At 40.5% G+C, this 23,603-nt stretch overlaps 4 protein-coding genes across 5 annotated transcripts in view; all 4 read right to left on the bottom strand.

Moving 5' to 3' along the window:
- Positions 1 to 23,603, bottom strand: part of LOC115634559 — a 207,510-nt gene that overhangs the window by 117,088 nt on the left and 66,819 nt on the right. The window lies entirely within an intron of this gene.
- Positions 9,053 to 14,690, bottom strand: LOC115634555. The gene has a single exon (XM_030532371.1). The coding sequence runs from the start codon at positions 14,626 to 14,628 to the stop codon at positions 9,112 to 9,114; it is 5,517 nt and encodes a 1,838-aa protein (XP_030388231.1). The 5' UTR covers positions 14,629 to 14,690; the 3' UTR covers positions 9,053 to 9,111.
- Positions 14,702 to 23,201, bottom strand: LOC115634556 (L-lactate dehydrogenase B chain-like). 2 transcript variants are annotated; one of them, XM_030532373.1, is made up of 2 exons: positions 22,063 to 23,201; positions 14,702 to 14,911 (listed from the first exon to the last, which is right to left on the bottom strand). In XM_030532373.1, the coding sequence occupies exons 1-2, from the start codon at positions 23,129 to 23,131 to the stop codon at positions 14,787 to 14,789; spliced, it is 1,194 nt and encodes a 397-aa protein (XP_030388233.1). In that variant the 5' UTR covers positions 23,132 to 23,201; the 3' UTR covers positions 14,702 to 14,786. The 2 variants fall into 2 exon arrangements, with proteins under 2 accessions (XP_030388233.1, XP_030388232.1); XM_030532372.1 differs by lacking the exon at positions 22,063 to 23,201 and having other exon boundaries at positions 14,702 to 18,493.
- Positions 19,803 to 21,669, bottom strand: LOC115634557 (axoneme-associated protein mst101(1)-like). Its single transcript, XM_030532374.1, has one exon. The coding sequence runs from the start codon at positions 21,648 to 21,650 to the stop codon at positions 19,938 to 19,940; it is 1,713 nt and encodes a 570-aa protein (XP_030388234.1). The 5' UTR covers positions 21,651 to 21,669; the 3' UTR covers positions 19,803 to 19,937.

Below are 23,603 nucleotides of genomic sequence, written 5' to 3' on the forward strand. Positions count from 1 at the left end.
TGGACTTGCACAAATAAACAAATAAATGAATAAAATGTCATCTTAATTCCTTTCGACTTGCCTTCGTTCAAAATCTGTCACAATTGTTTGAATAATTCGAATTGGGTGAGAATGAGTAGCATTGGGGAATGAAGATGTAGAGCGGTGGCCATAAAATACGCAAAATATTGTTGAAAATTTCCGGCAGACATTGAAAATCAAAAACATTTTAGTGCAAATATTTTTGGGTGCCTGATGCGGAAATTTTACGCTTGCCTGGATTTTACCAAAGTTTTAGCAGAGAGGGAGAGAAAGAGAGAGAGAGAGAGAAAAGGGAAGTTATGTAACCTATGATGATGATGTTGATGATGATGACGATGAGCTACACCACTAACCACTCGTATAGTGATGATGAAAATGACTTTGATTTTCATTTGAATTTCTTCATTTCGGACTTTGATTTAGATTTATGTGTGCTGATATGCTTTAAAGCGGATGTAAATGCTAAGCACACACACACACATAAATATATATACGCAGATACAGATGTGCATGACAAGATAGCAGAAGTAAGTAAGGGTTCGGTTTTGGGTCGTGCTAACATTTGCTGGCGCATAATGTTCACAAAACTCGGGTCTTGCCAGCTGCGTCACTTGAAGCAATTTATGAAGCATTTTACTTACTTAGCTGCTGATTTACTTGCCCCGCACCAGCTAGTTGAAGCATAGCTTTTAATGTGGATGGCTCCTCTATAGCATTTCTCGCTCACACACACCCATGTGTCCGTCTTTATTTGTGTGTGAAGCTAGCAAGGACTGTGCAGCACATGTGCTTGCGATTTTTCTATGAATATGAAATAAGTTTCTTCTCGCTTGTGCGTAAATAAACAAGCAGTGAGTAGAAGGCGGCCACGACTGGAGCACATTCCGAATATAGGAATGTGCTCACGCTAGTATCAAATAGTACACATTAAAAAAAGGGAATTTGCCAAACATAAAACTACACTCAAAAACTGCACCAGAAAAGAGTTACAAATACAATTTTTCGTTGCTCTGATGACCTTCAATTCCGCGGAATACATAAAAAAATAAATTCGATGCAATACTTTTTTTCAAACTTACAATTATTATTTAAATACTAAAATAAGCCAAGACAAAGTGGGAATAAAGGAGCACTTTTCGATCAGTGTAGCAAAAATTGAAAAAGCTAACTGCACACACGAAACGGCTTAAATATTTCAAACTTCTCTGAATTAAACACTAAACCGGAATACTCTGAAGATGTTGTTAAATTTTACGCAAATTTTATTCAAAAAAAATCACACAACAATGTTTCAGAGCAGCCCCACAGAGAGGCCAGCCCAGAAACAGGGACTACGATTGGGATTCTGGCATTATTTAAACTAAACAATAAAATACTTGAAGACCTTTTGGGCTGCGGCCCAGGCTACAACTGCAAACATTCAACAGCCTGCTGGGGCAAGTTAAAAGGGCAGCAGGTAGAAGATAAAGGTGTTTTTATATTTCATCAGCACATAAAATGGCCCCTCGACGTGTTCTGCTTTTGTAAAAATGTGCAAAACAAGGGTTGTGCCTTTATACTTATATATATGTATACATAATGGTAATATGTAAATAATGCCTTCAAGTTGCTTACTTAAAGCATACCCCAAGGTCAGCAGCTGCTTCTGCTTCTGCTTCAGCTACAGCTTCAGTTAAAGTCTGGTAGGAACCCATCGCAACCATTGTCCAGCTGTCGACCAGACCTGGCCCGGCCAGACCAGACCAGACCAGACGGGAAAACAACAATAAGGCGTCTGCGAACATTTTAGAAATTTGGTTTCTCTAATTTCACGACGAACCAACCAAAAATAATTGCACAAAGCAATTGAAAAAACAGAGGGCTAACAATGCCGCCAACTTCGTTAGTCTGCTATATATTTGATGATTTGCCAATTCTGTGTTTGTTGTTTACATACTCGTACAAATATTGCCAACAAGCAAAAGAGCGATGCTGCTGCAGACAAGTTTTTGTCAAAGCCAGCAAGAAAAATATAATGAGGCAGACGACAGCCCACTAACATGCCAAGGCACATGAAGATATGGACGACGCGTCGTCTGTCAGGCAAGACAAATGGCAGAAGTCCTTGGGAAGCCGGCTCCTGCTTGCTTCTGCACTTTAGCCCATGCAAGTGAAAAAAATTCGCAGACAAAGTGGTAAATAGACGTAAATCGCGTGACTTTCACTTTGATGTTGGCCGGACCTTGACGAAAGTGCCGAGTTATATAAAAAGTTTTCACCCAAACACCGCCAAATGAAATATGAGCAGCACCAACAGCAGAACTTGCTCCTGTTTGCCCAGACAACAATGTGGTGGCACTACGCGCCGGTCTGCATTTCATTTTGTGGTTAAGTCAACAGCAGCAATTCATTTCTATTGTGTCAATGCAGGTTTATTCTGCATCTAGGTACATACAAATGAGTGTCAAAAAATGGAACGCCTCCATTTCGAAAATTGTTACTTGTAGTTTCTGTAAATGTTGATCTGATTTTAAGGTAAATTCGCCAGCTCTAGGAGACAGTAAGGGTTTTCTGCAAACTTCTTGATGTGTATTCTGATGGGGTTTTGTGTGATTTAATAAAAGATTAAATAAGTATGGACGTCTTTGCAATCACACTTAAATAATAAAAGACGGAGCGAACAAGTTAAAACAACTCAACGTGCATGATATTTAATATTATAGTAGTACTCGTATATAAATATATATAGAAGAAACTTTTTCAAATTTAAGCCACAAGGCTGCGAAAGTAAGCAACGTGCTGGTTGCTGTAACATAGGAATTTGAGAGTACAAGGCAGAAGCTCATCTCGTTCCATATGCACTGACCAGAGCAAACAAAAATGTTCTTTCACGCTGCATATAACAGCCTGAAGCAGAGCTGTCACAAAAGCCAACACGTACAGCAAGTGGAGAGACAGCGCTTTGCAAGTGCTGGCTAAAGTTCTAAACAACAAAAAAGAAAACATTCTGCAACTTACAACAAGAACAGCAAGAACAACAACAACAACAATAGCAAACAGTCAAGTTGCATGTGACACACCTTGAGGCATCTTGCTAGTCATTGCAGCCAAGTAAATGTTTGCTTGAGCGGCATCTGAGGCGTCACAGGCATCACAGGCTTATCAGCACGGCCGCAGAACAAGGAGCAGAACCAGCAGCAGCCTCACACAAAGCTGAATGAGAGCCTCAGGCAGCTCCATATACTCGTACATACTCGTAGGTACACATGTAAGGCCACATTTGAGTGTGTGCTTGAAGTAATCAAAATGTTCATCTGATTGCTGCTGCTGCTGCTGCAGCAAAGTTTCTTGTGCAAAGCAAAATTAGCTCACTTAATGGGTCTTTGAAATTATGCAACCCAATTTTTTCTAAACCTAACCTATAAAAAAACTAACATGCTTGTGCCCATAAGGGTTCTCTCTAAACAATTTTAATTTTAGTTTTTACTTTTCAGCAAGAAAAATTGTTGCCATAAAATTCTAATTAAATACACTAATCAGCCAATTAATTAAAGATCGATCATAATTCAATCTGAATATGTTTTAAACTACAAGAAAATTCTGGTTACATGTTACGAAAAAACTTAGTTCGCAGCGTTAGGGTTAGTTGTAATTCATTTCCTGTAATTATTATTATTGATAAATGAAACACATTTTAGGATTTCATTCTGAAACTGCTACTGAAATTTCATTTCTTTTGAAACTGAAAACAGTTTTATGCCGAACATAAAACACAATTATGATTTGGTTTTATAATGATACGCTAGACAAAGTCACTTTCTCAAGATTAAGAATGTGATCAATATTTCTAGCTGCAGATAATGGGCACAAATTGGAGTTATTTATTATTTGAAATTATTAATAGACATTGTTATTATTAAAGATAGATAAAATGAACGTCTCTAAAATTAGCTTTGCTCATTTCTGAATATTGGATGCCGTAATTCAAAAGTGTGCCTTCATTAATATTATGTTCGTTTTTAATTGTAAATTATTCAGAATTTATATAATTTAATTTACAACCGAATGCAAAATTTGATGCTTTGCCAGCCAAAAGCCCATATTTCAATCTTCAGCAACACACCAATTACGTTTGCTGTTGAATTGTGCGCAAATGCTTGAAAAGTCGTTAGTGAAGCGCAGGAAAATTGTAAATATGGAAAGAAAAACGTGGAATAATGGCAAATTTTAAGCACGAAAATGTGGTCATGGTCAAAAGTAGAGCCCAATCAGCCGTTGAACACAATGCTGAAATTTGTTAGCGCTGCACATTTTTAATGAGCAGCTTTCTAAGGTCATTGTGGCATTCATTAGAAAAATATGCAAGCAGCGCTGATTGATTGAAGAGGTATGTCCTCTCCGCCAGTTTCTGCATACAAATGCAGCGAAGCGGATGGGACTTCTGCTGCTGCTCCAACCCCAGCTCCAGCTGCCATTAATTGCGCCTGAGCGCTCAAATAAATTTGCTTAATCAAACTATTTAGGCGCTATGGCTGTCACGGAAGTGCGCAAGTCAAGCTGACATTGCCATTTCCATTACGGGGAGGCACATTTCGACGAGCAAACGACACCAAACGCACACGCACGGCTTACAGGCCCAAGCTTTTAGGCCCTGGGCGGACGACACCCATAATCCAAATTAATTGCCGGCATCGGGTGTGTTGTAATGCAGCGGCACCGGCAGCATCAGAAGCATCGGCAGCCTCTGGCAGGTGTACGTGAGCACTTCGTGCGCGCCATTTAGTCGTTGAGTACGTTGTGTGGCATGCAACTAGGCGCTGATTCAGCTGCTGGTGCTGCTTTTGCTCTTGCCGTTCATTGCGTTTCATGCCACTACGCCATTATTTCCTTTTGATTTGCTTTGGCTGCAAAAGTCGTGACGGGTGGCGTAAGCGTCGGGTGGCGACGCATTTCATGCAGTTCGCTGGGCTTTCGAGCTGCTCAACGCTTGATGCTTTGATGTTCGAGCAGACGTTGGGTGCGTGCATATGGCGGCGGTGGAATTATGCATGTACACATACATCAATATGCACATGTATTATATAGTATGCTTGTGCTTGCATACAATTTAATTCTTGGCTAGATTCGCGCACGGAACTGGTGTCGCCGAGCGTGAGATGTCCTGAGCCTTTAATATGAAGGTGTAGCCTTGCAACATAATGCAGGAATAATAAAAGCTCTCTAAGCAACAACAGATTGATCATGTAAGACATTAACAATAAACCTATTTAGTTAAACGGTAAAAATATTTGCACAAAAGCAAAAATTGGACAATTCTGAGCATTAACTGATTTGATTTAAGAATTAGAGGATGTTAAGTATGCTAATAAAATAGCAGATCACTTTCCAAGAAAAGTATTATTTGCTTAAATAGCTTTTACTTTTGAGCAACAAAAATTGGTGCCAATGATTTAAAAAAGATACACTTATGAGCTAATAAATCAAAAATTGGTAATAATCCAAATTCAATCTAAATATTTATATCAGCTATTCGAAAAGCAGCTATTTTTCTGGCACTGATGCAATGCTGCTTGAACACAATTCGTAGATTTCGTTTTGGCTTCGTGCTTAAAGTCACGATATTATTGCTGCAAATTGTACAATATTTGCATATGTAAAACATATTTTTACATTTTTTTCCTTAAAGAAAAACATGGACAATGTTAAACCCAGAACAGATTTCAGCATTGTATTTAATTTATTGAACGGTATGTGCCTTTGCTCACATTTAAATCATAAAAGAACCATCTACAAACCAAACAGCAAACCTAAACAAACCACAGTAGAAAAATGGCAAAAGTTTCTCCACTTAAAAAGGAGTAAAGGCAACTTCGAAACCAATGGAAAAGATTGAGTAAGCGAGAGAACATTAAAAACGCCGCAATAATCGAAGTCGAACGTCAATGGCTGCTTTGTGGCGCCTGAAGCGATGCGTCTGAGCCGCTCAGCCCCCTCTTGCTCATTTGCTTTGAGCTTTGCGTTCGTTGGTGGTAAGAAAAAGGTTAGAAGAAGATGCTTTGCGGCGGAAAGTAAGAGGCAGGAGGCAAGAGTTAGGCAGCAAACGGCGATGGCAAGCAGCTGCCACCCCTAAAAAGTATGCAACACAATTTTAATTAGTTTTGAAAAGTATTTTAATTTTTGCAATTTGTGTGCCACACGGCAATGCTACCCAAGGCAGAGGCAGAAATCTTTGCAAAGCAATTTTTATTTGCCTCTCTCCCCCCCCCCCCCCCCCAAGCACCGACCGCAGTGGCCCCTCAATGCCGAAGCTTCTATAATTTTGCACTTTAATGATTATTAACATTATTAGTTGTAATGAGCTTCGTCAGCGCGCTTTAAAGTTTGTTGCCATTGAAGATTGACGGGAAGAAATTGCAGCAAAATTTTGCGCTATTCAAAGCATGAATGCGTAAAACAAAAGGAAAGCCAAAAAATCAAAATAAAAACACAAAAAAAAAAACAAATTAAAAAAATTCAAACGCAGAGAAAGTTTAAAAAGTTGTGAGAAATTTTTGCAATTATTTTTCTGTTTTAATGTAATAGTGGCGCTTTCAAACAAAAACTTTGTTCAAACTATGCGAACGAGTTGAATGGTTGACTCTGGCCGACTGTCCGTCCCCCCGTCTTCCCGCCTGGCTGGCTGGCTGGGTAGCTGGGTAGCTGGCTGGTCGGTTATAGCCAGTTTAGCGGTTGCGTCAAGCATGCTAAAAAGTATGCTTTGATTTCTGCGTTCGCCGTTTGACGTTCGGTCTGGCCATTGCGTGGAATTTTGTGTGTGTTCGAATTGTTTGTGTTTGGGTTTTGTGGGCTTTGGCTATACATTTTTTCCGATTTGTTTTGCTATTGTCTTCTTTTTTGCATTTTAAACAAACTAAAAGTTTTCAAATTAAAGGCACAAGTTTGGCCAAAAGCGTTCTTTTTTCTGGGTTACTTTGGTTTGGCGGCATTTTGTTGGGGTTATTGAAATAATGAGTGGTTAGCCGTAAACTTACTTGCGATTCAAGGCATTCAACTTACCTGCAATGAAGAGAATGAAATATTTATAGTTGATTAATATTTATTGTATACATATTATGCTAAAATTAATGTTATTCCACAAATATTTTATACAAATATCGTAAACATTCGTTATAGCCCCAATTTGGCGTACAATGTACATATGCAGCAAATTGATTGGCTCATTTTAATTATATTTGAGATATTTAGGCCCTATCTTTTACAATTCTATCGACGTACAAAGCAGAAGGATGTACGTTGCTTTTAACTTTAAAGAGTACACACAATATGAGCATAAAATACTACTTGCTATTATTATTATTATTATTATTTTTTTTTTATGTTTCGCTTGGCATATGAATATTTGGTATCAATTAATCGAGAGTAAAAATGGCAATTAATTAATATTAAGCAAATATTATTTCGATTCAAGGGGCAGGCAACTTCCTTTAAATGATTTGATTTGGCAGAGACACTTTCTAAAGATGCTTCTGCTTAAAATTCATTTGCAATAACTTATTAGCTTGTTTTTGGAAACACACTTCAAGCAGCAGTGAAAATTATAGTTACACCTACTTATTCCGGCCTCGTACTTGTCTACTACGCAACAAAATCAGACTAATTTAAAGCTTGAATTCCAGTGCTGCCGTTGGCAACAGCAGACAACACATGACTAGAAGCTATCGCGCCCAGCCACATGAGCAGGCATACAGCAGAGAACTTAATTACACACAACTCATTTGTCGCACACAAAAACAACTCCCTGGACGCATATACATATATAAACATGTATGGGTGTGTGTGGCATCCGGTCTGGTCGCATGGGACACTGAGACTGAGCAGTTGCCGCCTCTGTTTGAAATAGAAAACCAAAAACGAGACAGCGGCGACAATGACGACGTTCTAAACACTGACGACATATGACATAGACCAGTGGCAGCAGAAACAGCAGCCAGTCAGGCGTAGAACTAATGCAGACTTTTGTTTATATGTCATAAAAATTACTCATTCGTTAATAATTTAAACTGATGGCTGTTGATGATGGCCATTCGTAAACTTGTTCTGCCCATACAACACATATGTCTGTTGTGGTCGTTGGGTATCGTCTGGAGGCTTGGCTATGGATTTGTTTTGGGTGCACAAACATGAAATCAATACGAAATGAAAACCAAATACGAAAACTGCTTGTCTACCTAAATACACAATGCGAGACACTATGACACAGGGATTTAGCACCACCTCAAGTTATTTACTTTGTGCCTGATAACTTTCATTATCGTGGCATGAAATTCATAACCCGAAGCCAAATACAGCAGAAAGATCTGGACCGAGAAAGAGATGTAGGCCGTCTGTGACGGTAAATTCATTATTGCATCAATAAAACAATGCTACAATCAATATTTTGGCATATTAATAACATTCAATATAGACATGTGCACAGCGAAAAATAAATATAAATATTCCCAATAAGCGAGAGTCTCTATTTCATAGATGATTCTCCAGGAATCGACTAGTCATAAACATCTATTGAATATTTGACACTCTATTTGCAGCATCGATGTTCAAATACTCTTGGCAACAATATGATTTAAATTATATTCTTTATCATTACTGAGTCGGATTCGTTATTATATACATTTGTAATATCCATATGCTTTTTAATTCTCTAGTTATACTCTGTACATAAAATGTACAAGAGTATATTAGGTTTGCGGGAGCGGAAAATGTTAAAGGCAGAAGGAGGCGTGGCAGACCCCACATGGTATATATATTCTTGATCAGCATGATGAGACGAGTCGATCTAGTCCTGTCTGTCTGTCCGTCTGTCCATATGAACACCTGGATCTCAGAGACTATAAGAGCTAGATAGACGAACCAGCGGGTTCCGATAAATTACCATTTTGCAAAAAACGAGACTCTATAAAATAATTTAGGTACATTTTTCCTGTACACCATTACGTCCATCCACTTCTTTTATTTTAAAAAATCGTATAAAATGATTTTTTATTTTGTCTAATCTAAAAGAATACATATATAGTGATCGAAAAAATTTAGAATACAACCGACGCTGAGTCACTAATGAGACCAGGTGGCCGGTTCAACAAGCAGCAGTTGCGACAATTCTCGGAGCAGTCGACACTGCCGCTCGCAGATCAGTTGAAAGCATCCCAATGACGATACACCATGCAGATCGATGCGATGGGGTAGCGGTAGGTGTAATTCGGGTTCGGCATTGATATTGGTATTGGCATCGCTGCAGATTGTGGAGTGCAGCGACAGAATGCCATTGCTGCGCAGTAATTCATTCGGACTGTTCGACCCCTCTGCAATGCTGGGCCACATCATTGGCAATCGCTGTCTGTCTGGATCGCCAATGATGTGACCCCCCATGCAGCTGGGTGGGAGCAGGCCGATGTGAGGCCACGCAATATTGGTATCGTGCCGCTGCTGAAGTTGCGCCCATTTCGAATACATCCAGTTCAAGAGGTCGCTGACTGTGACATACAACAACAACGAATTGCTGAGTCTGGCACGTAGCAGCTCCGGCATAAGCCGCTTCAAGTTGTATGCCGAATCTGCAAATCGATGGGCGTCTGACTTGGGTGCCTTATCCTTTGTGGTTTTGGTGGTGTCTGAATTTTTTCTTCGGGTCACTTCTGGGTTATCCAAAAATATGGCTGTGTTTCTTAGCTGATAAATTTCGGCTAGCGCCAGACTGTTGCGCAAGTCAAGCAAATATGAGTTATTGGGCAGGCGTTGTATCAGGTCCGCGCCATCGACTCCTATAATGGTTTCCTTATGGAACGCCAACGGTAATTGAAACAATTCATGTATATAGTCAGCTTCAGTGACCAGCGTAGTAAACTTTGTTTCTGGCCAGTCCTTGAGTTTTCCCTTATCCCCCATCCATTTCTGTCTAATTTCTTCGCAACGCTTTGTTTGATCCGCTACTGATTTCTCTTTCTCCAATGCTTCACATTTTCTTTTGAGCCGTGCTTCTTTTTTACATTTTTTCTGCAATTCAGCCTCTAGCTTTTTCTTGCGTTGAGCATCGAATTTTTTTTTGCGCTCAGCCTCCTCGCACTTTCGTTCCTGTTCAGCTTTCTCGCACTTCCTTCTCATCTCAGCTTCCTCGCATTTTCGTTTTTGCTCAGCTTCCTCGCATTTTCGTTTTTGCTCAGCTTCCTCGCATTTTCGTTTTCGATCTGCTTCCTCGCATTTTCGTTTTTGCTCAGCTTCCTCGCATTTTCGTTTTTGCTCTGCTTCCTCGCATTTTCGTTCCTGTTCAGCTTTCTTGCACTTCCTTCTCATCTCAGCTTCCTCACACTTTCTTTTTTCCTCGGCTTCCTTGACTCTTCTTTTGTGCTCAGCCTCATCGCGAAGTGTTCTTTGTGCGGCTTCTTTGCGCCTTCTTTGCTGCTCAGCTTCTCGGCTTTTTCTATTTGCGCTCTCTCGCTCGGCACACTGCATCTTCAGCTCTCTGTTCATACATTTTTCCTTCAGACGCTTTTCGTATTTCCGTTTAAGTTTCTCGCATTGCTTTATTATACTCTTAATCTCAGTGACAATTGCGTTATCCGTTTCGGCTCCATCGTGTTCCGTAGCGTCATTTCTCTGTTCCTTACATGATTTATTCAGTTCTTTTGTCTTTTTTCTTTCTGCCATCTTTTTACATTTGTTCAATAATAATAGCTCCTGGCATTGCTTTTTAAGCATTTCCTCGGCGCATTTCTTTTTGATTGCCACTTCTGCTATGCATTTCTTTTTCATCTCTTCCTCTTGTTTCTTCCTTTTTAGACTCTGCTCTTCGCACTTTCGCTTTAGTAGTTCAGCTTTACATTTTTGCAACATTTGTTTGATGCAGGCTCTCTCCGAATCAGTTTGTGCACCTTTCTGCCTCTGCTCTAACTCTTTGCACCGCTTTTTCTCTTCCTTTAACGCTTGCATTCTACACTTTTTTAGTAGCTCTTCGACAAAATCGTTTGCGTCGGTTTTTCCCCCACCATCAGAATCAAGGTGCTCTTCATCCTCGCAAACGTTTTCTTGGACCGACTGCACTTCTTTACAAATTAATTCTAGACAATGTTTTTTCAACCTTTCTTCTTCTGCTTTTTTTGCAGCCTCTTCGCACTTTTGATGCATTTCCAAAGCTTCACACTCTCGCTTAATCCTTTCCGCCGCCTCCAATTTTTCACATTGCTCGATCCATAGCTTTTCCCTGCAATACTCTCTGACCTCATTCTCCAGCTGCTGCATTTCGCAATCTGCCCTTTGTCTGTCCATTTCATTCATTGATGCCATTGATTTTTGCAGACATGCATGTTTGGTTTTTTTCAACTCCTCTTCCATGCATTTTTGGAGCTTTGCCTCCGCTTCGCACTTATTCATTTGCGTAATGCACTCATAAATTTTCTTGTGAGAGTGCTTCCTTGAGTGCTTTTGGCTTCGGTTATCCTCCGGGGGCATTGGAGCTGGGCTGCTTAGGCAGGCACACATGCAGCTTTTGCGTACCGTCTCACATTGAGGAGAGATTTGCCTCGAATCTTGGCAACTTGCGGAGGCCACCGATTGGCCTAACTTGGCTTGGGAAATCATTCGATCATGATTTCGTTGTCGATTGCGCTTTTGCATCTCTTTAGCATATTGAGTCACCTTGTCCAGCAGCTCCATTTGACGATTGGTGTATTGCATGTAGCTTTGCTTAGCCTGACTTGATCCTAACAGTTTGTTCCACTTTCGCAGGCGTTTGCGTTCCTCCTTGAAGCGCTCACTTGGCTCACTTGGTTTCAGCTGACGGCTCCATTGTTCTGAGGAGCACTTCTTGATGTCTTTAAACAATTTTTCCCTTCCATCACAGGTGTGTGACTGGTTGTCTTCAGTTGGCTGACCTTGTCCTAGCTTATTTCCCACTGCTTTAGTTTTTTCTACGAGCATGTTAATAAATCCAGTGAATCTATTGCTTTCTTCTGTGCTGCTGCCAAAATTTGGGCTTTTTGTTGGCCCAGTCTGTGAGGAATCTACAGTGGTGGAAGCAGGTGGCTTGATTGATTGGGGTGCTTCCACTGAGCATTTCGGCAATGAATAGGAACATGGCGCCTCATATTTTTCAACAGTGGGGCAGCACTCGGATGGATAACATGGTCGAAGTGTGGGCTTATCTAGCTTCGATTCAGGTCCACAAGGTAGCTTCGGTCGGTCTGCATATTGGAAGCCTTGAATAGCTTCTACTCTGGGAACTTGACGCATATTATGATAGTCGAAAGGTTCGTCGCAAAGGTGGATCTTCGGCTTCTTCTTTTTCGAATTCGGCTTTCGATTTGGATGATGGATCGGGTCGCATTCTGGCAAAGGCTCAACAGTACACAGTGTCTTATCTTTATCTTTGCTGCTTTTTAATTTAATATCCTTACTGCTTTCTTCACTATTTCCAAGCTTTTGGGTTTTATCGCGCAACATATCGAGCATACTTTCGATAAGACTTTTGAGGTTCTGCAGGGTTTTCTTCTCGGGATAAGCCTCCACATCAACTGAGTATGATTTTGATTCCGACTCTGGAACTCTGGGGCACTCCGGCATTTCATATTCGTCACAAACTGGTGGGTCGTTTTCGATCTTTGGGCACTGCTCCGTCGGCGATGAGCATGGAGCAGGTCGAAATATTGGCTTTGGAGTCTTCGGCCCACAAGTCATCTTGGGTCTCTGCGGACATGTTGGATAGGGTCTTGCCTCAATTCTGGGATGAAAACGTTCTTGATGCGGATTGCAGCGGGCATCACATGGATGAAGCTTTGGGTGGCATTTTTTTGGCTTCGGCTTCGGGCATTCAGCAGATGGCTTAGACTTAGGAGGCTTACAACATGTATTAGGCTTTGAATGTGACTTTTCCAATGATTTCTTGGCGGTTTGATGTTTTGGAACTCTGCAACTATTTTGCGAATCTTCTTCGAGTTCAGGTTCTGCACAGGGACCGGGACGAAACAATGGTTTTGGAGGTTTCGGACCACATGTCATTTTAGGTCTTTGTGGACATGTTGGAAACGGTCTTGCCTCTATTCTGGGATTGTATCGATCTGGATGCGGATTGCAGCGAGCGTCGCATGGATGAAGTTTTTGCTTGCATTTTTGAGGCTTTGGTTTTGGACACTTGGGCTCAGGCTTCCGAACAGGACAATCAAGATTGCTTTGGTGCGAAACTATTTTTTTCGATTTTTTAGGACTGTGAAAACTATGTTTAATGTCTTCAAATTCACATCCGGGTCGAAATGTTGTGGAAGGTGGTTGTGGCCCACATGACAATTTTTGTTTTCGTAAGCAATCTGGTGCCGGTTTCGCTTTGATCCTGGGGTGAAATCGTTCAGGATACGGTTCTTCGCAAACGTCCTGATATGCTTGTGGGTGACATTTTTTAGTCAATTTTTGGTTTGCTGGAGGTGTCGATTTTGAAATACTCGAAGCTCGTTCTCTCGTTTCCCGTGAATCTCTGAATTCAGATCCTACGCATGGCTCGGACCGAAATATTGGAGGAGGCGCTCTTGGCCCACATGACATTTTTGGCTTAGGGAAACAATCTGGTGGGGATTTGGCTTTTATCCTAGGAAACGAGCGCTTAGGGTTGGACCCCTCGCAAACATCCTGGTAGGGTTGAGGGTGACATTTTTGTCCTCTTTTTTCTATTGGAGGTTCCCAATTAGAAAACTTTGCAACGTGCTCGCCCATTCTTTGGGGAAGCAAATGACAGTTTTTGTGTCTCTGTATAGGCCGTAGAGTGTGATCTTCAGCGTAGAATGGATGTGTTGCAGGAGTCTGTGGACTATCATTATTTTGCGAGCACGAAAGTACATGCATGTTCGGCTGCGAAGTGTCCTGATCATTTGCCATTTGTGGGCTTAAGTGTCTGTCGCTTGAGACCGGCAGATAGTTATGTTCATAGTCGTAGTCCTCAATACATTCATGTGATGCACATTGCTCTGCTTGAGCCCTTTGATCAAGATAATTGTCCGAATGCTGTACTATTTCAAGCTCTGACGGATCGTTTTCATAATCTTCGTCACAATTTGTAGCTAATCCTGTGTCAATTTTTCCATAAACAATACCCGTTTTGTGCGGCTCTTCTTCGGTTTCTTTTTTCGGCGGCTCTATAATAAGCGGTGGATAGGATCGCCATGCATTTTCTTTCATTTTATTCAGAGTTGCGGTGGCATTTCCGTATTCGTTCAGAGCGTGCAAAAGGTTTGCACACTGCCTTTCACATTCCTGTGTTATTTCCCCCAACTCAAATAGTTCGTGCTCCTCGATTTTGCCGATTTCGTTGACTCTAGAAGGTTCAAATAAAGGACTGGCAGACCCATGTCCGGGCTGCGGCTGTATGAACGACTGTTGTTGATTTTGTTGTTGTTGTTGTTGTTGTTGGTGTTCTTGTCTCAGCTGCAACTCGCGCTGTTTTTTCTGCTGTACATTGTACTCGGAACATGGTGTGACTGCCTCGGGACCAGAGCGTTTCTTGATGACGCGACCGCATCCAGCTTGTGCGTAGCAGCGCCCTGGCCCACTAAGCAGGCGCTGTAGTTGCTCGCAGATACAAACGCGCCACATGTTTGGCGCATAATTTGGAAATCTGGAATGCCAAAAGGGATATATGCCAAAAGAATTGGGACAAATATCTAAATACTGCGAATTTTCAAAAAGTGACCTTTTATTTCCAAAATTTAAATATTGATAAGAAACTCCAGACGCCTGCCGTTTGCCATGGATTACAACTTAATGCCATTTTGGGCTTCCACCAACGCAGCTACCGACTTTTTCAGCATCTTTTTTTCCCATTTGGACAACTTCAATCGCATAATGCCAGCGAGACCCCATCTGCTCACTCGGCATGGTAGAGAAAGGTATACCTCGTCCTTAATGTCGCATATGCCTTGCACATTTGTTGACAGCGAGATAATGCGATTGCTGTTCTCAAAAATAGCCGAAACAATATCAGCCACAGACAATCCGATCGCCCAATTGGTGTAGCCCTTCACTGCAATCACATCAAAAGCCGCCTTCACCACATCCTCGTGCACCTTTCCCCACTGCAATGGATCATCTTTGGTGCCTATGGAAGGCAAGACTGCATGTAATTGAATGCCACCCACAGTAAGCGTAGACCACAGGGGCACAGAACTACCGCCATGTTCGCCAATAACATAGCCATGAACCGACCTTGGCGACACTTTCAAGCGTTGAGCTATGAAGTACCGGAAACGTAAAGAGTCTAAGTGGCATCCGGCGCTGAAGCAGCGCTCGTACGGCAGACAGGAGACCTTTTGCGCTACCCAGGCCATAACGTCTGCAGGATTAGACACAATTATATAAACAGCATCAGGACTGTGCTCAAGCAATTCTGGCATTACAGACTTTATAATATCCGCCGTTTTTTGAGCCACATCCAAACGCGTTTCGTTCTTCTTTGGTCGAGCACCAGCTGTTACGACAATTACTCTTGATTTGTTAGTTACATCAATAGCAGAGCAAGCATCGATATGGGCATTATTCAGAAGCAGAGATCCGTGCATTAGGTCCATACGTTCAGCATTGCACCATTTATCGTTCAGATCATAAAATGCCATGCGATTGGTGACTCCTTTCGCCAGCATCGCAATGGCACAGGCCATGCCAACAGCTCCGGTGCCTACAATTGAGACCTTTTTTCCCGCATGGACATTTTGTTCGTTTAGTGGTTTGTAAAGGCAGTTTCGGAATACTTGAAGATCTTTGATATTTTCTTTGTTTTCATTTTTATTCTTTTTGGAGCAAGTCTCTTTAATTTTACTCTCAGCGCTGGATTTGTCCTTGCAAGGTTCTTTTTTATTCTTCTCACACTTTTTTGGTTTTGGACAAGGGTCCTCCTTCTTACATTTATTTTTGGGCTTTCCTTTATTCTTTTTCAGAGAGCAGTGTCCAGCCTCCTCACACATTTTTCTTTTCACTTTCTTTTCGCAATTTTTCTTAATTTGTTCATTAATACAAAGGCGTAGCTCATTGAACTCCTTGCGCTCTTCTTCGTTCAAATGCTCCAAAGCTTCACAGATTTTTTGCATTTGCTTGTCAATGCATTTTTGCACTTTCCGCTGAAATCTGCTTGGCGTTTTTTCATTATCAATCAAAGCTCTACATCCTGGTTCTGCTTTCTTCTCGGGACAGGGAGATTTTATTTTCTGGGGGACGCCTACACATTTTTCCATAAGTTCCATGATGAAACATTTCTGTTTTAATGCCTCCTCCTCACACTTTTTCTGGAGCTCCTCTTCTTTGGCTCTTTGCTCGCACAGTTTTTTTAATGCATTTTCTTTGCATTTTTTCTTTTGCGCCGCCTCTTCGCATTTTTTCTTAAGTGCCGCTTCTTCGCACTTTTTCTTTTGAGCCTCCTCTTCGCATTTTTTCTTTAATGCAGCTTCTTCGCACTTTTTCTTTTGTGCCGCTTCCTCGCACTTTTTCTTTTGAGCCTCCTCCTCGCATTTTTTTTTTAATGCAGCTTCTTCGCATTTTTTCTTTTGAGCCTCTTCCTCGCACTTTCTCCTCTGAGCTTCTTCCTCGCATTTTTTCTTCAAAACAGCCTCCTCGCACTTTTTCTTTTGAGCTGCTTCTTCGCATTTTTTTCGCCGCTCCTTTTCTTCAAATTTTTTCTTTCGAGCTTCTTCACACTTTTTCTTTCGTTGTGCTTCCTCGCACTTCTTTTGGGCCTCTTCGCACTTTTTCCGACGCGCCTCTTCTTCACGCTTTTTCTTTCGTTGTGCTTCTTCGCACTTTCTTCTTTGAGCCTCTTCTTCGCATTTTTTCTTTAATGCCGCTTCCTCGCACTTTTTCCTTTGGGCCTCTTCGCACTTTTTCCGACGCGCCTCTTCTTCACGCTTTTTCTTTCGTTGTGCTTCTTCGCACTTTCTTCTTTGAGCCTCTTCTTCGCATTTTTTCATTAAAGCCTCTTCCTCGCACTTTTTCCTTTGGGCCTCTTCTTCGCACTTTTTCTTTTGTGCCTCTTCTTCACACTTTTTCTTTCGTTGTGCTTCCTCGCACTTTCTCCTTTGAGCCTCTTCTTCGCATTTTTTCTTTTGAGCCTCCTCCTCACACTTCTTTCTTTGAGCCTCTTCCTCGCATTTTTTCTTTTGAGCTTCCTCCTCACACTTTTTCTTTTGAGCTTCCTCCTCGCACTTTTTCTTTTGAGCTTCCTCCGCACACTTTTTCTTTTGAGCCTCCTCCTCACACTTTTTCTTTTGAGCCTCTTCCTCACATTTTTTCTTTTGCTCCTCTTCCTCACACTTTTTCTTTAAAGCTCTTTCTTTTCTTCTTTTCTCTGCACAGCCTCCAGCCTCTTCACACATTTTTTTGATCACCTGCTTTTTGCAATATTTTTTAACTCGGTCATCAATACAACTAGTCATTTCCTTAAATTCTTTGAGTTCATCGTCCGTTAACATTTCCATGGCCTTGCAGATTTTTTTCATTTCATTATCAGCGCATTTTTGAAGTTTTATTTGAAACTTCGTTTTAGGCTCTCCACCATCAGCTAGAGCTTTACAACCTGCTTCCTTTTTCTTTCCAGGACATGGTGCTTTCACTTTCGGAGGCACACCTTTGCATTCTTTCATAAGGCACTCAACAAGTTGTCTTTGTTTATTAACGTCCTCTTCACATTTTTTTTTTATAGCTTCTTCTTCACATTTTTCTTGTTGCGGATCAGACTTTTCTCCCTTTTCTGCCTTTTTCACACACATTTTGATTGACGCGTCCTTTACACACTTGTTCTTTCTTTGTGATAACCTTGCTTCCCTTTCTTGTGCTGCTCTTTCGCATTTCTTTTTTAAAGCCTTTTCCCTACATTTTTTTTTCTCGGCCCTTATTGCACATTTTTTGATCATCGCTTCTCTCTGGGCCTTTTTTCTTTTTTCTTTCTTTTCGTTTTCCTCACGCTGCTTTTTTAGACCTTCTTCACTTTCCTGTTTTTTACGAAATTTGGTGCATGGATCTCCACATTTCGTTTTCTTTGACTGCTCATTCTTCTTTGGCTCTTTCTTCTCTTCACATTTCGATTTACAAAACCTGTTAAATATTTTCTCCCTGCATTGTTTTTTCATCTCGTTGACCAAACATTCAAACAAACTCTCAGTTTTCTTTTTCTCTTTCTTATCCATACATTGTATATCTTTGCATAATTCTTTTGATTTACCTTCAACACACTTTTTTATTTCTTTTTCGATGGTTTTGCTTTTATCATTTTTGTCATCACTAAACTTTCTTGTGTGTAGAGGTGCGAATGATGTAACCGGTAAGCCAACTCTATATAGTAAATTGGATCGAACAAACGGGTTATTTAGCTGCATCAGTAGACAGCCACTGCAGCGTCGGAGCGGCATACTGGATAGTTTCTAGAACTGGGAATTTGGTGCGGAAGGTAAAAAAGAAATTTGTTTTTGTGATCTTACATATCCAAAAATAATTTTGATACTAAATAGAAGGGTTACTCAGCTGGCATGTGAAGTACATATATACTTATAATGCTAAAAGCGATATACAAAATAAAAGCCGCATGTCCCGTCTGCGGGAAGCAATCACATACATTTTTAATAGAACTGTATCCAACACTAAGCAAAATTAAAATAAAATTGTTAAGCTGTGAAGGGAATATGTGTTTCAACCAAAGCATGTACTTTTGCTTGAGAATTAATAATAAAGTCAATAACCATCCAACTGATCTAGGCAAAGTATTCAAAAACATATGAGAAATGGTTTGTTTAGTATTAATTTTTATTATGAATCCAAAAAAAATGTTGTCAGAAACTTATATTTTCCAATTGCTCTATCTGTGCTTTACAGTACTGTTTGTTGCCTTTTTTTCATCTTCCTCACACAATTTCCTTAGAGCCGCTTCTGTGCACTTTTTCTTTAGTGACTCTTCCTTACACTTTTTCTCCATATTCTATTTGATTACTGTTTTGCTATCTCTGTACTTTCGCATGTGTGGAGATTAAAAGATGTGACTTTCTTTGTCGATCTTTCACTTTTTAACATGCACATGCTTAGCTGTTTTATTTGTTCTTCTGCTCGTTCTTGCATTTTTGCTCTTTTCCTCATTTTTATTTCTTTTTGGGGGCTCCTCCGCACTTGTTCTTTTTAGCCGCTTCTTCGCACTTTTTCTTTTGAGCCGCTTCCTCGCACTTTTTCTTTAGAGCCGCTTCCTTGCACTTTTTCTTTTGAGCCTCTTCTTTGCATTTTTTCTTTTGCGCTTCTTTCTCGCACTTTTTCTTTTGAGCCGCTTCCTTGCACTTTTTCTTTAGAGCCTCTTCTTTGCATTTCTTCTTTTGAGCTGCTTTTTCCATACACTTCTTGATTTCTTTCTTGTCATCACTGAACATTCGTGTATTCAGAGATGCGAATGATGTAGCTGGTAAACCAACTCTATGAACTAGATTGGACCGCACAAATGGATTATTGAGCTGCCTTATTAGATAAGCAGTACATTTGCGCAACGACATCGTGGATAGTTTCTAGAACTGGGAATTTTGTCCGAAAGGCAACCAAAATTTTATTGTGTGTGCTTTTTAACAACCAAAATCAATTTTGATACTAAAGAATATGGTTACTTAGCTGACATAGGAAATATACATTCATGTTCATGATATTCGAAGTGGAAGCCAGAAGTTCCATAGGAATACTTTATAAAAAAGAAGCAGCAATGGATGGAAAAATAAAGAATATTGACTAACTACTTCGACTAATTTGAATACATTAAATACATATATATACATATGGATTTATTATTTATAATTTTCTTCATAAAACAATACAAATGTTTTATCAAAAACTTTTCTTTTTTCCATTTGCTTTGTTAATCTTTCAACTGGTTAATCTGCTTCTGCTTTGAAATATTACTTTTTCTTGTGCTCTTCCTCACAATTTTTCTTTAATGCCGCTTCCTCGCACTTTTTCTTTTGTGCCTCTTCCTCACATTTTTTCTTTTGAGCCTCTTCGCATTTTTTCTTTAATGCCGCTTCCTCGCATTTTTTCTTTTGAACTTGTTTTTCACATTTTATTTTCTGAGCCTCCTCCTCACACCTATTCTTTTGAGCCTCTTCCTCACATTTTTTCTTTAGGGCCTCCTTCTCGCACTTTTTCTTTTGAGCCTCTTCTTCACATTTTTTCTTTAACGCCTCTTCTTCACACTTTTTTTTTCTTTGTGCTTCCTCAAACCGTTTCTTTAGTGCCGCTTCTTCGCGCTTTTGTTTTTTTGCTTCTTCCTCACACTTTTTCTTTAGAGCCTCTTCCTCGCACTTTTTCTTTTCAGCCTCTTCCTCGCACCTTTTCTTCAGTGCAGCTTCTTCGCATTTTTGTTTTCGAGCCCTTTCCTCGCACTTTTTCTTTAGTGCAGCTTCTTCGCGCTTCTTCTTTAAAGCCTCTTTTTCGCATTTTTTCTTGAGTGCTTCTTCTTCGCACTTTTTCTTTTGAACTTCTTCTTCGCATTTTTTCCTAATCGCCTCTTCTTCACACTTTTTCTTTAGGGCCTCTTCCTCACATTTTTTCTTTAACGCCTCTTCCTCGCACTTCTTCTTTTGTGCCGCTTCAATCTGTTTTTTGCAGAAATTTTTAATTTGCTCATCAATACAGGTCCCCATTTTCTTAAAATCTTTAAGTTCTTCTTCAGTCAATAATACAATGGCGGTAGTAACCTTTTCCTTCTCTTTATCAGTGCATTTCTTCAATTCTTGCTCAAACTTTTTCTTCTCCTCAGCTTCAGCAGGATCGTCACAACTTCCTTCTTTCTTTTCCCCAGAAGAGAGTACCTTTTCTTTCAAAGGAGCACCTCTGCACTCGTCCATAAGGCGCTCAATAAGTTCTCTTTGTTTATTCACCTCTTCCTTGCATTTCTTTTTTAAAGCTTCGTGTTCACATTTTTCTTTTTCCGGATCAGATTTTTGCTTTTTGTTTTTTGCCTTTTCTTCACACATTTTTTTAAGTGCTTCTTCCTCGCACTTTTCAATTTGTTCTGCTAACTTCTCATCTTTCTCTTGCGCTTCTTTTTTGCATTTCCTTTGCAAAGATGCTTCCTGGCATTTTTTCTTTTGCGCCTCCACTGCACATTTTTTCATCATTGCATCTCTTTCGTCCTTTTCTTTTTGAGCCTTTTCCGCACACTTTCTTTTCAGCGCCTCTTCCTTACTCTCTGGTTTTGGCTTCTTTCGAAATTTGGCACAGGGGTCTCCACATTTATTTTTTGTGGTCTCCTCATTTTGCTTTGGCTCTTTCTTGACCTTCTTCTTCTTACAAAACTTACTCAATATGAGCTCGTTGCACTGCTTGTTCATCTCATTTAGCAAACATTCAAACAAGTTTTCAGCTTTTTTTTTATCTTTCTTATCCATCTGTTCCATCTCCTTACACAAGTCTTTCAGCTTACGTTCAATGCACTTTTTGATTTCTCTTTCGATCATTTTACTTTTGTCTTGTTTGTCATCACTGAACTTTCTTGTTTGTGGAGGCGCGAATGAAATAGTTGGTAAGCGAAATCTGTATAGAAAATTTGATCGCAAGAACGGATTATGAAGCTGTCGGATTAGACAGCCAGTACATTTTAGCAAAGGCATTCTGGCTAGTGTCTGGAACTCTGAATTTTGTCCGGAAGGCAACCAAAAATTTAGTTTTGTGTGCTTTTAAAAATTCAAAAAGAATTTTGATACTAAAGAGTATGGTTACTTCGCTAGCCTGTGAATTATACAAATGAGTGAAATGCAGCAAATTCCTATTTGAAGTGAAGAAAGGACACATTGGTTTATAATCACACACAAATTTTAATTTTAAGAATTAGTCTAAAACTGGTAGTATCCTTTCGAACTTCCCTAGCGGACTGCTAGGTAATGGGAAATGACATGCGCTAGAGTTTAATGCCTTTTTGAGCTTCCACCAACGCAGCTACCGACTTTTTCAGCATCTTTTTTTCCCATTTGGACAACTTCAATCGCATAATGCCAGCGAGACCCCATCTGCTCACTCGGCATGGTAGAGAAAGGTATACCTCGTCCTTAATGTCGCATATGCCTTGCACATTTGTTGACAGCGAGATAATGCGATTGCTGTTCTCAAAAATAGCCGAAACAATATCAGCCACAGACAATCCGATCGCCCAATTGGTGTAGCCCTTCACTGCAATCACATCAAAAGCCGCCTTCACCACATCCTCGTGCACCTTTCCCCACTGCAATGGATCATCTTTGGTGCCTATGGAAGGCAAGACTGCATGTAATTGAATGCCACCCACAGTAAGCGTAGACCACAGGGGCACAGAACTACCGCCATGTTCGCCAATAACATAGCCATGAACCGACCTTGGCGACACTTTTAAACGTTGGGCTATAAAGTAACGGAAACGTAAAGAGTCTAAGTGGCATCCGGCGCTGAAGCAGCGCTCGTATGGTAATTTGGAGACCTTTTGGGCTACCCAAGCCATTACATCCGCAGGATTCGAGACAATGATAAATACGGCATTCGGGCTATGCTTGACCAGCTCCGGCATTATATTTTTCATAATATCAGCCGTTTTTTGTGCCACATCCAAACGCGTTTCGTTCTTTTTTGGTCGAGCGCCTGCTGTTACGACAATTACTCTGGATTTCTCAGTCACCTGAGGAGTGGAACACGCATTGATCTGTGCATTGTTCAGAAGCAATGAGCCATGCATCAGATCCATGCGTTCGGCATTGCACCACTTCTCGTTGACATCAAAGAAGGACATGCGATTGGTGACACCCTTCGCAAGTATTGCAATGGCACAGGCCATGCCGACAGCGCCTGTGCCCACAATTGATACCTTCCTTCCAGAGTGGATCTTCTGTTCGTTGTTGGATTTGTAGAGGCATTCTTGAAATGATTTAAGAGCTTCGTTGTCTTCTTTGCCACCCCTTTTCTCCTCCTTCTTGGCGCAAGGATCCTTGCTTTTACCACTAAGCGTTCGCAGCTGGATGCAAACGAATGCAGTTGTCGGTACGCCTTTAATGCTTAGGGAATTAGGATGGACTATTAGGTTAGTCAACGGCGTCAAGGCGCGGTGGGAGAAACGTGGCAATGGCATAATTGTAAGATTCGAAAGGAAGATTAAAATTTTGTAATTTTTAATAATTTTGATTGAAATAAAAATGGAAGACAAACGTTGAAAGTTTAGGAACCTTGACAACTTAAAACAAGAAAGGGATGCTAAAGTCGAGCAGGCTCAACTCTTAAATACCCTGTACCACCCCACAAAAAAAGAAATTTAATTAATTTAATTTAATTCATCAAGAATATATATACTTTGTGGGGTCTACCACGCCTCCTTCTGTGTGTTCCATATACACTCGCACAAAACTAATATACCCTTATCCCCTTTGGGTACAGGGTATAAAAATATAGACAAATATATAAATAAATAGATGTCTAGACATCGATCTTCCTTAAGAGTATTAATTAAGTAACTATTCGTGATATATCTAATTCAAATGGTTGCACTGCAGTTCTATTAAAGCTGAATCGTTGCCACAATAGCAAGGAAACACTCATCGGGGCCC

This window comes from Scaptodrosophila lebanonensis, unplaced genomic scaffold (genome assembly GCF_003285725.1).
Source record: "Scaptodrosophila lebanonensis strain 11010-0011.00,11010-0021.00 unplaced genomic scaffold, SlebRS2 tig00000001-arrow-pilon, whole genome shotgun sequence".
NCBI classification, from domain to species: Eukaryota; Metazoa; Arthropoda; class Insecta; order Diptera; family Drosophilidae; genus Scaptodrosophila; species Scaptodrosophila lebanonensis.